We start from the raw sequence: 13328 nt of genomic DNA on the forward strand, positions 1-13328 counted from the left end.
TCCTTGCAAGAGTAGTTTTTCCTTTGCTCTTGTCTGTAACAGTCTTTCACAAGAAGCTGAATGTGTGCAGTCGTAGGCAGTAGCTCTGAGAGTACATATGAAACCATCACTAGGTCTTGTACCACCTCTTGGCACATCTGAAGGAAAACAACCCTAGGCATTCATCTACTGCAATGTAGATCATCCCAGTATCTTGTAGACCTAAACAAAACCACTCCTGTTTTCTATGTCATCCTACTTCTTGTTATCATCTTCTCAGCATGCTAAGAAAAGCGTACTAAGCAAGCATACTTCTTTCTTTCCACTAATCTTATTTCTGGGTGATGTGAGAAGCCTAGCAGAGAAGACAGAGCAAGATGGTTATCGTGGTTTAACCCCAGCCAGCAACTAAGCACCATGCAGCTGCTCACTCACTTCCCCTCCACTCAGTGGGATGGGGGAGGGAATCGGGAAAAAAAAAAAAGTAAAATTTGTGGGTTGAGATAAGAACAGCTTAATGGAACAGAAAAGAAGAAACTAATAATAATACACTAATAAAATGACAACAATAATAATAAAAGGATTGGAATATACAAATGATGCACAGTGCAATTGCTTACCACCTGCTGATTGACACCCAGTTAGGCCCCGAGTGGTGATCCCCCCCCAGGACAAGTCCCCCCAGTTCATATACTGGGCATGATGTCCCATGGTATAGAATACCCCTTTGGCCAGTTTGGGTCAGCTGTCCTGGCTGTGTCCCCTCTGAACTTCTTGTGCCCCTCCAGCCTTCTTGCTGGCTGGGCATCAGAAGCTGAAAAATCCTTGACTGAGTCTAAACACTACTTGGCAACAACTGAAAACATCAGTGTGTTATCAACATTCTTCTCATACTGAACCCAAAACACAGCACTGTACCAGCTACTAGGAAGACAACTCTATCCTAGCTGAAACCAGGACAGGGGTATAGAGCATGAATCTTCACAGAGTCATCATATGCCTAGAAAAATACACTTTGTCCTGCTGCTCTCCTGCATTTTTTGACTTCTCCAACTAACCTGCTTCTACTGTCCTGCCTGAGATCCCCCTTTCAAAGGAAACTCCTTCCGTCACTAATTTGAGTTAGTTCAGACCAAGGGTTTTCCTCCTATCCTACAGTGAAATGTTATCCCTTCTTTGCATTCTGAAATATGTTTTAGTTTACTGGGGGGTCCTCAAAAGAAAGTACTGGAAAGTACAAATTTGCAGTTTATTACTGAGACAGTTCAAGAAAAACAAAACCAAACTGTTTGATGTTCTCCATAAAAGGAGATGAGGCAGAAGAACAAAAGAAATTAATGACTTTTTTTGTGTGTGTGCTGAAGCAGGTAATTGCCATGTTCTTGTCTTTATTACGTCCACCTCAGAAAGCAGATGGAAGATACAAAATCCTACAAAGGGGGCTGAACTTTGTCCTCTTGGACACAGCTCAGGAGAAATCAAAAAAGTGTTTTGTGACCACTCTTGCAAACAACTATAACTTCTAAGGAGGATCCAGTGAGACTGAATCTTATTTAGGTCCTTGTATTCTCAAAATATGATGATATCTCAGAACATGTTTATCCTCTTCAGGGGCAGACTTCCACATCTGATTGTAAAACAATGAAAGGACAAAAGGCACAAATGGAAATCTTCAGGCTTTGGGCCCAGCTGAGTAAGCAGCTCTTGACATTTCTGATACAACTGTAAAGAACATCATATGGATGCCTGATAACAGATGAACAGTCTTCTCTAGCTTCAGGCATATGGTAACCCAGACGTGAATCATGCAGACTGAAAAGACCTTTCCCTTCTGGAGACCCAAATATGTCATATTACTTATGCATGGTTTTAAAAACATAAGGCACAACAAGTGATCAGCTTGATCCTTATGATTGTTCCTCCCTTTTCCACAAAGATAAGTAAATCACCTCTGCCCCAATGCAGTCAACAGCATTAACCAATGTACTGTTAAGCATCAAGCTAGTGAGAGCATAGCAGCATCATTAGTATTTACAAGCAGAGATCACTTAATGTGAAATCCAAGCCAGGGGTCACAGTGAGTTGCGGACTCCAGGGGCAAACTGTAACGTGCACACAGCTTGCACCGTATATTGCATTGCATGACACCTACCTGTTCGCAGCAGCCTGTCCTTCAGAGAGCCTGGACAGCCCCACTGAACACAATTCCCTCGGAGAAACACACTTGCTTAGTCACTCCTGTTTTTCATCAAGTCTTTCAAAAAGACAGCAATTCCTGACTATTGAATGGCTTACAATGAACCAGAAAAAATATTGCTTGTTTGGTTTCACAAAGGGTCCAAGTTCAGTCTCCTTACACACTGCAGCTCCTCTCCCATGACCTCCAGGGCTATGCTGCATCTTTCCTGGGATATCCATAACCTACAGAGTTACAAGGTAGAAATAGGGTAGGGGATCTATGGACTGACTGCAAGACTAATCCATTTGGAGTACCAAGACTGCCGTCAGATGCTAAGGCTGATAGCATGCTGAATTAGCTTCGATCCTGTCTGACAGTTTTCTGAAATCTGTGAGTTATTTGTGAAGGAAACAAATGGCTGTTGAAGATGACCCACCTTTTATGCCAACAGCCATGGTGGCCATGGGACTGTGACGGGCACAGGCAGTAAGTATTTCTATTTGGAAGGAGTCTGATTTTCTGCAATCAAAGTTACTAGAATCTGTTGCTTAAGTCATCTTGTAGCACTATCATTATTATTGGGTTTGAGATTTTTAACTATTGAAGATTCCTGTTTGGATACACAGTTTTCCACAGGATTGCCTATGTCTGGACTGGGCGAATACAATACAGTGACTGAAACTCAGGGACTAAGATGAAAAATACTGAATCCAAATCCAAGCAGACATGCAGACCTCACGAATAGTGACATGACAGGTTGTGTGCTTACTGTCAGTGTTCTCAGGCAACGCCAGGGCTGAACTGGGGGAACAAAAGACTCCTTGCTTCCAGAAGCGACTGCCTGAGACACACTGTAAGAGTTTTGTGAGTTGCTACCACACATTTTTCTGTGAATAATGGATTTCAGTCTCTCTACTGTCACTCACACAGTCATGTTAAAACTGCAGTGAGCTGAATTTCTCTGCATATCAGCTTAGTCAATAGCAAATCAACAGAATGTCCCTCCTGTGCTCTTCCTCCTCTCAAGTGTTAGCTTAACAAATGGGTATGGCAAACTGCAGCTGTATCCTATCTTCTGGAATTATTACATAAACATATGGAAAAATCTGCACTTGGGACTTTCCAGTTAAGCATATGTGACAATATCTGTGGCACAGTTCCTACCAACAGCACTAGAAGAATTCAAGGGAATAAGAGTAAATCTCTTAGGGGCTACTCCTGCCAGGGACTTGATTCTACATCTCTGGGAAATGCTGAACATAGACATCCTTAACTCCTACAGAGTCACTAGCAATGGAATTAACTTCCCATACATCAATCATCGAATGAGTTAGCAGGCAGACAAGTCTTGCTGTGTGATTCCTGCCACGCACCCTCTCACCCGTGACATCCACTGCAGTTCTGAAATCAGCGGCCATCTAGATTTAGAGAAGCAAATATTGCTGGCAGTATAAATTCCCTATCTTTTTACATACACCCACCTGTCTGTCAGCCTGGGTATCTAAACCCCATCACTTCAAGCTTCTTGCACCTATGCTATGTAAAAAGTCCTTATTTATAGCTGGACCCAGAAAGAAGCCTAGTCCTTACAACCAGTTTAGAATCAAGTTTCCCAAAAGAACAATAAAGTTCTTGCCTCCCACTAATGCCTGCTGAATTAGCCTGGCCTAGGGGCTACTTCCAGCCGTCAGATTTAGCCTGACCAGAGGCAGAAGTAGAGGTTACAAGTAGAGCTACAATTGCGGTGAGATTTAATTTTCAGAGAACTCCCAGTAGGATGAATATGCCTTGTTTTTTTCTCATTTGACAAAAGGATTGCACAGAAATGAAATCTGAAACAGTCTTGATGAAAGCAGTGAGCCCTGTTGGTAAGTCATTTAATAATTAACTAGACAAAGCTCTTGACAGTTCACAGTAGGAAAGAACTCTGATTCAAAAAGGGTGGAGAGAACAATCTGACAGATCTGTTTTTCAACATATGTATGACACTTCATCAAGTAAATTTTTATTGTTCCCTGCCACCTAATGGTGCATGTGAAAAATTACAAATCAGTAAGACAATTCTCAAGTTATGCTACTTCTAATAGACTTTGATGTATTTATTTAGATATAAGGAAGGGACGAGGTTATGGAAAAAAATGTGAATTACTATTACTGGTTTTCAGTGATACCCAGGCTGCCTAATTTAGACTAAATTCTGGGTGGTTTTTAAGCTGTATTTTTACATTAAATGCCCGTGCTGCCTATGGATGCCTCTGAAAGCCTGCTACAAGACATTCTGTTCATCTAAATTAAACTTAAGCAGAAGTCTGTCATAATCCTACTTGAAACAACTCTTTATATGAAAACTAGAAAGAATCAATGTACAGCATTTCCCCAACCTAGTTGTTTTTTTGAATGAGGCACAAAAACGTTGAACCGATCTTAGATTTCTCCAGACCCATATGAATTGCATGAGTGTTAAGCATTCCTGCTTTGAGTGGTAACCAACAGAATTTGTAGGTACTCTGTGGTGATGAAAATCTTTAGTCAAAAGAGCATATAGAAAGATACACTCTTTTTATGTTAAAATCAAAAATGCACCTACATATTTTTTTGCTGGGATGAAGAAAAAGATTGGGTGAAGGAAAAAGGAAATAATAATAAAAACCACAACCAGCTACCTTATTTAAAGATGGCTGCAGGTGGCTGACTACATTGGTGCAGACACCAGTGCCACACTGACTGCAGCATTAGAATCTGAATACAATCCAATACCTGAAACCTTTGTAAATTAGCCTAGGAAAAAAATACCTGGAATGTCCTCTAACTGCAAAGATAGCCAAACTAAAAGGGACACGTACATAGAAGGAAAAAAATATGTCGTTTGGATTAAATTTAGCAGAACTGACAGCCGAGTAGGGGGCTTTGCTTTTAGAAAATTAGCATAGGAGCCCCTAGAGTATGATCTATTTTTGGGTAGCTTTGATTATTCACACCCCGAATACAGTTCTTTTCAATCTTCTCATGTTTGAGAGCAATGAAATGTGGGCCTGGATACTGCACTGACTTGAGCAATATTGCCGTTCTGGCTGTTGATACTAGTTCAACAAATGGGCACAGAAATTGATGTCTCCATACTTAAACCTCTAAATTTTACAATTGTATGGCAGGACTATGACTTTTAATTGTTCACTTGCTAGTAGAGTACAAATTCTGTATGTTTAATTTACAGAAATTACTATGAAAATTATGGGGTGAGATTTAGTATTTTTGTAAGTGTTTTCAGCTCCCACTCTGATCAGCAGCACAAAGTCAGTCTGTGGCAAAGTGAATGGAATCTCAAACACTTAATTAAACCTGTGGAACATGTTGCTTGGTACACAGTTATCTCTAGAGCAGTACCTGCCAGCGGCAGGCAGAGCACCGCAGAAACCTGTAGGGAACTCATGTGATCCAAAGGTGACTTCTTTAGATCACATGACTGTTACTTAAAGCCAACTAAACTGAATAAAACCATATCTTCTGACAAAAGAATTTATAGACAGTGGATTTTCCTTTCTACTTCCTTCTAACTGTATATTTGATGAGATAAGGTTTACAGTTTATTATTATTTAAATCAGAGCTAATGCTATCAGTCTCAATAAAATAAGCAGATAGTCCTCTAATAAAAATAACAGCAGCAAAAATACAGAATTATGCTTCAGACTTACTTATCTATAGAGGACAAAATACTTCATAAAGGTAGCTCTTTTAAAAAGACCCGGGAACTGCACTGTGCTCTAGGGGAATGACTATGGGGAAACAGCGAGACTTTGGCTCAGTAGGTTCCTGGCATGAGCTGATCCATCATACTTTTTTATTCTCCCTTTTTTAACTTCCACTGAACACGACTATACTATAAGCAGGCATCAAAACTGACCAGTATACTGTAGTGGATTATCAAAATACCAGAGGGGCATTCCAGCATGTTTTATATATGACCTGCTGGAGGAGTATGTTTTACCCCAAGAATCCTTAATACAGGACTTCTACGTATTTGCTTTTTGAACACTGCTTGTAATGTCAGTTGTATATATGAAGAATCCATCTCTCCACTCGTTTCTGAATCTGATTGATTGAGATTTTCAGGCATACTTTCTTGATCTGTCAACGAGCAGTTCTCGCTTATTAGTGAACAACAGATATTTTAGAGCTGGAAGGTATTAACAGAATTATTTCAGTATGACCTCACCCAGTAGTTTTGGTATCAAGATCATAACTTTTGTTTGAGTTATAGTACATCTTCTACAAAGAAATCTAGTTATTATTGAAGAATGGAAGTGATGAGAATCCAGCATGTTCTCAGGCAAATTGTTCCTACATTTAATTATCCTCGAGTTAAAAATGTGGTCCTTATTCTTTGCACAAATTGGATTTCACTATGATTTTTTTTTGCTTTAGAGTTATGAGCTGTCAACTACTAGAAATCATTTCCCTGTACAGGTATTTCTAGATTGAGTTACAGTAGAAAATAGAGTTAAATATGCTCTGTGGTTTCAAAGCAATTAAAACTGATTGAATTAAATAGAGGAGAGTGGGATTCTCTTCCCGTAATTATGATACACCAAAACGTCTTATACAAAAAGCTGAATAATGTCTCTGTGGATAGACACAGCTCTTTCTAGCATTGCTTCACTTAATGTTAGGAATTACTCATATAATTTAAAAATAGGATTGTCTTTAACTGGAGTGTGATAGTCCTGGTGAAGTGTTCAAAAATCTAAAAAGCAATTGGGGATGAAAGCCACAGTTACTATTCTAGACTGAGTGGGAAGCACTGTCTTAACAGAGGTGGGTGATAGGGCAGAAGTAGCTGGATGATTTCTGACCCTACATGCAAATGAGTACACAACTACTCCATTAAAGCTTCTTTTCCTTTTTTTCCTGCTCTCTGCCAGACTACAACTTGGCTGGGTCCAGATGCAGTGCTCCTGGCCTGCTTTTTATTAAAGTCTAAAATAATAATTTCTCTTCTAAACAGCAAAATTGTCCCTGACTTTTACGCTACCTAAGATGAAACCAGTCTAAGTCCCTTTGCTCAAAACCATTGCTGCTCTGCTCTTGTTCAGTTTGTCTTTCTTGTTCCTAGGGATAAGATTACCCTTTCTGTTCACACGTCTAATCTGTACAGGACTTAGAATAATAACAGACAGGCCAAAAGCTACATCTTCTTCTTTCCACAGTACACTTCAGAAAACAGTTTCTGGTTATACATACACAAGAAAGAGATGACTGTCCCTAACCAGCAAAATAACCCATTCGTGTGAGTGAGGAAGTAGGGACAGGGGAGAAAACAGCTTCAAAGTACCAATAAATTACAGAAAAAGGACAAAGCAGATTATAATTAGGGTAGGAGGAAGAGAGAAGACAGCAAAGGAAGGAAGAAAACAGCTGTAGTGCCAAGGTATAGTATTAGCGTGACAAGAGTGCTTACTAGCAGCTCCTATAAGCGTGAATCAGCTAATGAACTGTTGGGGTGGAGAACATGCTACAAAATTCCTTCAATGAACCACAGAGCAGAGAGGAAAACTTAAAGCAACACTATAGCATGACAGACAGAATTGACAAGAAAGCAACAGTGAAATACGCTCGAAGGAATCCAGAAATCACCTGGATGCCTTATCATCTACAGAGATGTAATTTAAGTAAAGCAACACCTACTGGGAAACGTGACAAACTCAGAAGGTGTCTAAGGTTCAGCTGCAAGCTATGTGCAAATTTTGAGAATTTTGGAGTAGAATAGTAGACGTGGAGCCCTATGCTCATGACAGAGTCCAATACTTGCAATTTGGTTACAATTAGATCAATGTCAATCATAGGTAATGACACGGACTTCAAAGGAGTTACATCTGATTAATGCTGGCATAAGCATGGGCATAATCTGGTCCATGTCAGTAGGGTCTGCAGTCATCATCAGATCCTCATTAATTGCTCTGCTTGATTATTCAGAAATAATAGCAATGACTGCCACAATTTTTTAAAGGTTGCCAGCAACACTAAGGATGCGCATAATGACTAATACACACAGATAGGGAATGTAGCTGGATTTCAGCTCTTAAAAGTCTGGTGTATGGATTTAACAGAAGCGGCCCTAAGTGACCGAACAACTCCCAGAGATGAGAAAGCTGTCTTCAAAATGTAATTTAAGTTGCTGGAATATCATAACCAGGAACAACATGGATGTAATTATTACCCCATCACAGCTGGCAAGACAAATGCTAGGACTCATCTCTGCTAACATGTTGGTCAGCCAAAGTACATTTGCATAAATATCCTTGATTGCCCATTTCCCTTTTAGTACCAGTGCAAATTCCCAAAGCCATGTGGACAAACTACCTTTTGTACTCAAAAGGCAATAATAATTTCGGTGGCAAGCCCCATCTGCAGACAGTTTTTTTCTCTTTCACTTAGGTCTGAATAGCAGGTGAACAGCTCTTACTGAACATATTTCTCCTTTCCACCCTTCCATCATAAATGCCATAACGTCCTCTGTAAGATACTGGGCTGCACGACCATTCTTTTCCTTTTCAAGTTCCATATATCTCCAGCTGTAGGAGATAAGAGTCGCTGAATTGAGACAGTAAGGAATATCCTTTATCTGCCTGTGTTGAAAACTGGAGCACCTCCTGGAATATCTGACCATAGTTATTGCCACATTTTCTAAATACTAACTGTACATAAACTGAATATATCTCATAGCTTATAGTTTGAGTTTAGCAATTCACAGGTCCAACAACTGATTTATTAAAAATAGAGGACGGACTTACAAGTAAAATAATACCTCCCTATACTATCTGTTCTCCATTTGTAAGTTTTGCACACCTGGCCACAATGATGTGCAATATAGCTAAATTCCTCCTACTTGAATACATTACTTACTGAAAGAAATACAAATATTTGAATAATAAACTTGGATATTTGTAATCTCTTATACTATCAGCCATACAAAAAATGGTTATGTATCATTTGATGGTTGTAATGTTTGCTATGTACTAAACTTTTTCAAATATTTACGTTTTGCCTTGCAGTAGAGTTGGAAGCAATCTCAACATTTGACATTTATACTCCTCTTTCATTGGAGACATTGCTTTTCTACTGTTTATTAAAATTCTCACCCCCTTTAGATACTCATCAGTATTTTGCTTCCATGGGATATACTGGGATATGTTAGAAGAACTTGTTTGACCCCATGATCTTGAGACCTTTGTCAGCAGTCTCTAAGGATAAAGGGCATGTTAAAGAGTGACTGGTCTCCCCAGTTAGCAGTAGGATTAAGCCTTTTATCTTGCATAAATCCCCACAGTTAAGAAATTCAGAATCAACATGAAAAAAAAATTTTCACACAATACATAATGAAACAATGGTCTTCACTGAAATGGTCCTGTGCTCATTAACAGGGATATTCAGTAATGGCTTGGAATTCAGATAGGTAGAAAAAATAGTATCTAATCAAAATAGTGATACATATTTCATATTTGATGTGAAACCTCATATTCAAGTGTTTAAAACAAGGCCCTATTCAGACGGGGTTACACATGAGCCCTCTCATTTTAAAGAGATGATGCCATATATACATCATTGTAGTTTCTAGTTTCTTTCTCCGAGGCAAGGTTTTAGAGTTAATAGTTCTTGGAGCAGACTAAAAATGCCATCCAGTAGGGTCAGTCTTAATTGATGATACCAACACAGACAAGGAAGAACAACTCAAAAGGGCTTGTCACTTGTGCTGGACGCTGTTGAAAGGGGTTGATGGACAAGCACGTGTACGGACAAGATGTGACATGCTGATAGAAGGGAAAGGATTGACAGAGGCAACTGAAAGGTGGCAACGATGGATGTACAGAGGAAGAAGAGCTGGAAAAGTAGAGCAAGAAGATTCACCTGGGGGACAGGAGCATCTGGAGAAGGAATGTGAGGCGGTCACTTTGGTAAGGAAAACATTAGAAGGAATGTTTTATAAAACCTGACAAGAAAAACTCATACATCTGCAAGACTGTAATTTCAACTGCTAAAAAAACTGTAAAGAAGGTGCGAGTGGGATTGTTTGGAAAAAAAGACCTTGGACAAGAAGAATTAAAAATAAGACAGGCTGAGAGAGGTTGGATGTGCAGTTGAGACAGGGTTTGAGAGACACAACAGGTAATACCTGCAGGGTCTCTATTAATTCTTTTTTACCCTTCTGGGCCATCTGCTGGGGCAGAATTTGAGGATTTCGGACGCATGTTCAGCATTTCTCGATGCTGGGACGGCAGTATGAAAATCCCGGCGTTAAAAAATACCAACGAAAACACGTTGAAGGGGAAAACGTTTAAGGGGAAAGGTGACGGCTTTTGTTTCAGCCGCGGCTGCGACGGCACCGAGGGAGAGGCGAGGCCCAGTTGCGCCCTGCCCACCCTCATCATCAGCGGCGACCAAACGGAGGAAAAACACCCTCGCAGCCGCCCCGCTTACGGAGCCGCCCGGCCGCCCCTCACGGCATGGCCGCCCCTCACAGCCACCGCGCGCCACCGCGCAGGCGCCACCGCCCGCTCTCCGCCCGCCTCACTCCGCCGCGTGCCACCCCCGCGTGCCGAGCACGTAGCCTCGCCCCCCCCCCCGTTCCCCAACAGCGTGCCTCCCGCGCACGCGCAGTAAACCCTTTCTCCCACCTCCCACCCCCCTCCACCCACCGCAGATCGGCTTCTGATTGGCCCGTCCTCCACCCGCCGCTGGCCAGTCAGGAAGCCCGCCCAGGACCCCGCCTCTTTAGAACGCGCGGCGGCCGCGGCGGCCCCTGACAGCGGCGGCGATGGCGGCGGCGGGGACGGGGCTGGCGCTGGCCTCCGGGGTGGCGGCGGCGGCGGTTCGCCGCGGTGGCGGGCTCTGGAGCCGCCTACCCCCGCTGTCGGCCGCCCCCCGCCGTTCCGCGGCGCACTTCTCTTTCCAGCCGGACCCGGCGCCCAGCGAGTACGGTGAGAGCGGGGCCGGGCCGGGCTCACCCTCGCTCTGCTGCCGGGTCCGCCCCGCCGCTGCTGCTGCCACCGCCTTCTCGGGGGAGGCTCCCGCCCGGCCGGGGTGGAGCGGAGCGGGAGGGACGGAAGGAGAGGGGTGGGCGCTTCGGGCCTTCCCGCCTCCGGCCCCGCCGCCGGGGGTGTGTGTGTGTGAGGTGTGTGAGGGGGGGGGGCGAGACCCCCCGGTCGGCGTCCGCGGCGCTTCCACCTGCTCGGGCTGTGGGTGGGAAGGGCCGCGGGTGGCTTCTGGTCCCTTCGGCGCCTCAGCGGTAGCGGCTGGGGTGGCTCGGTGAAGTGTTTTTTTTGGGCAAGAGTTGTGATAGGCCTACCCCTCATCTGCTGGGATCCGCAAGTCCTTCGTCTGCCCCTCTCCTGCTTCGGTGGTAAAGCTTCTAGCAGTGCTTTAATGCCTTACATCCAGCCCTGTACTTTTATCACATGCTAAAGTGGTAGTAAACCTGTGACTAATAAAGACTGATGTCTAGCCAAAGGTTTGAGGTAACCCTCACAATCCCGCGATTGAGAGTAAACACAGGTCAGTTGGGAATGAACAGCTTGGGACGAAAGTTGGCGTTTTGGCTTTATTTCGGAGATTCCTCCCTACAGATGGGTAGTGCTGAGTTCTGGAAGAAGCCTGCCAGCTGCAGAATAGCTGTTTCTCTTGCGTGAACCACGCTGTCTTCTAGAAAGGTGTTACTTAGTGTGATGCCTTGGTGTCCCTGCTTGGTCAGTAAGTCCGAGAAAGCTGTTGTCCATTTCTCTTAGTCATTGGGAGGTATAGGCATCCAAGGTGTCGTGGAGTAAAGCCTGTGTGCCGCAGGTCCCTGCTTGAGATCATAGTGAAGAAGCTCTAGTAGGGCAGGGCGTTTTTTGTTGCCATTTATTACTAGAAAGCTACTTCCCTTTCATTTAAAATACACTTTGAAATTCTGCGAAAAATAGTGAAACAGTTATGCCTTTACTGATCCTGATGTTGTTAAGATAATGCTTTTCCAACTCCACAGTTCAAATCTGAAGGGTGCAATTAGCTTCTCCTTTCCCATGAGGGCTGATACAGAGGCCTTTGTTATAAGCAAGAGCAGCAGGTCAGAACAGTCAGTGTGAGGTGTTTCTGACAGTTGCTTAAATAATAGTCACTTATTTATATCAAATACTAGAAGGCTTGTATCTTTGTGCTGGTTTTGGCTGGGAAAAGATAACCTAAATACTCATGTGGATGACTTGGGAAAGAGAGAAACAACTACTGTTCCCCAGCTTTCCTTCTCTTGAATTTGTAAATGTTGATTATTTGTAGCTTTCCTATAATTTGAACAGTTTCCATAACAATTCTTTTTAGTTTCTTCTTAAAGGGCCATGTAAAGTGTAACAAGTGAAGCTGCCAAGCACAGGAGTGTGTAGGAATGCAGCTACTCGGCTCTGGTGTGGCATGACACTAGTCTTTAACAACAGATGCTAACGTTAATTAACAATTTAGGAAGAAGAGAAGCTGAATGGTTTTTGAGAGATACTGTAGCTACTGGAAATGGAATTTAGTTTTCCTTTGATTTCTGTCACCTAGTCTCATGTTTGCCTGGGATCGTCAACTAACCGTCATTTTTTTTAATGTGCTGTGTGTGCTGGTAGGTAGTATTCTGCTGGGCTGTGGCTCCTAGAGTTTGCTAATTAAAGAGCTACCAAATGTCAGCTGGGCAATTTCGTATTGCTCAGTTTCTGATAAGGCATTATTTTATTTGCTTGGAGAATCCGAGTTGGTCACAGTAGTGGGGACTGGGCTGTTGTTTTGTTCCATCTTTGCTTTCAGGACTGTTTGTTTTTCCTTGCAGCGCTGGAATGAAGAAGGGCACTTGGTAGCCCTCTTGGTTTTGAAGGTTTTCTTTCAATCCATGCTGCAGATTTTAATACAGCAGTCTGGTGCATTTGCTTTACTCATTTTAAATATAGCTGTTCAGCATCAAGTTTTCTTTCTTCAAAGTGTGGGTTTGATGCTTCTGACACTTTCTAACTGCAGTCCAGAGAGCAGGCCAGTGGTCTAGAAAGCTTCTGATAATAATAGGTATCTGTAAACAGGAAAGGCTGGAGCTTTAAAAAAAAAAAAAAAAAAATTAAAGAAAGACGACGTAAGCTTAAATGAGATCTGGTGAATCTTAGCTGAAAGGAT

The 13328-nt window shown here is 42.5% G+C and overlaps 1 protein-coding gene across 4 annotated transcripts in view; it reads left to right on the top strand.

Moving 5' to 3' along the window:
• The first annotated feature begins 10947 nt into the window (after nt 1-10947).
• Nucleotides 10948-13328, top strand: part of BCKDHB (branched chain keto acid dehydrogenase E1 subunit beta) — a 132717-nt gene continuing 130336 nt past the window's right edge. For 3 of the 4 annotated variants that reach the window (XM_049818053.1, XM_049818056.1, XM_049818055.1), the window contains exon 1: nt 10948-11131. In XM_049818053.1, the coding sequence (XP_049674010.1) occupies nt 10969-11131 (163 nt within the window). In that variant the 5' untranslated portion in view covers nt 10948-10968. Of the gene's footprint in view, nt 11132-11447; nt 11554-13328 lie in introns of those variants that run through there. The other variant, XM_049818057.1, reaches the window with a different exon arrangement.

The sequence above is a fragment of the Accipiter gentilis genome, chromosome 15 (assembly GCF_929443795.1).
Source record: "Accipiter gentilis chromosome 15, bAccGen1.1, whole genome shotgun sequence".
NCBI classification, from domain to species: Eukaryota; Metazoa; Chordata; class Aves; order Accipitriformes; family Accipitridae; genus Astur; species Astur gentilis.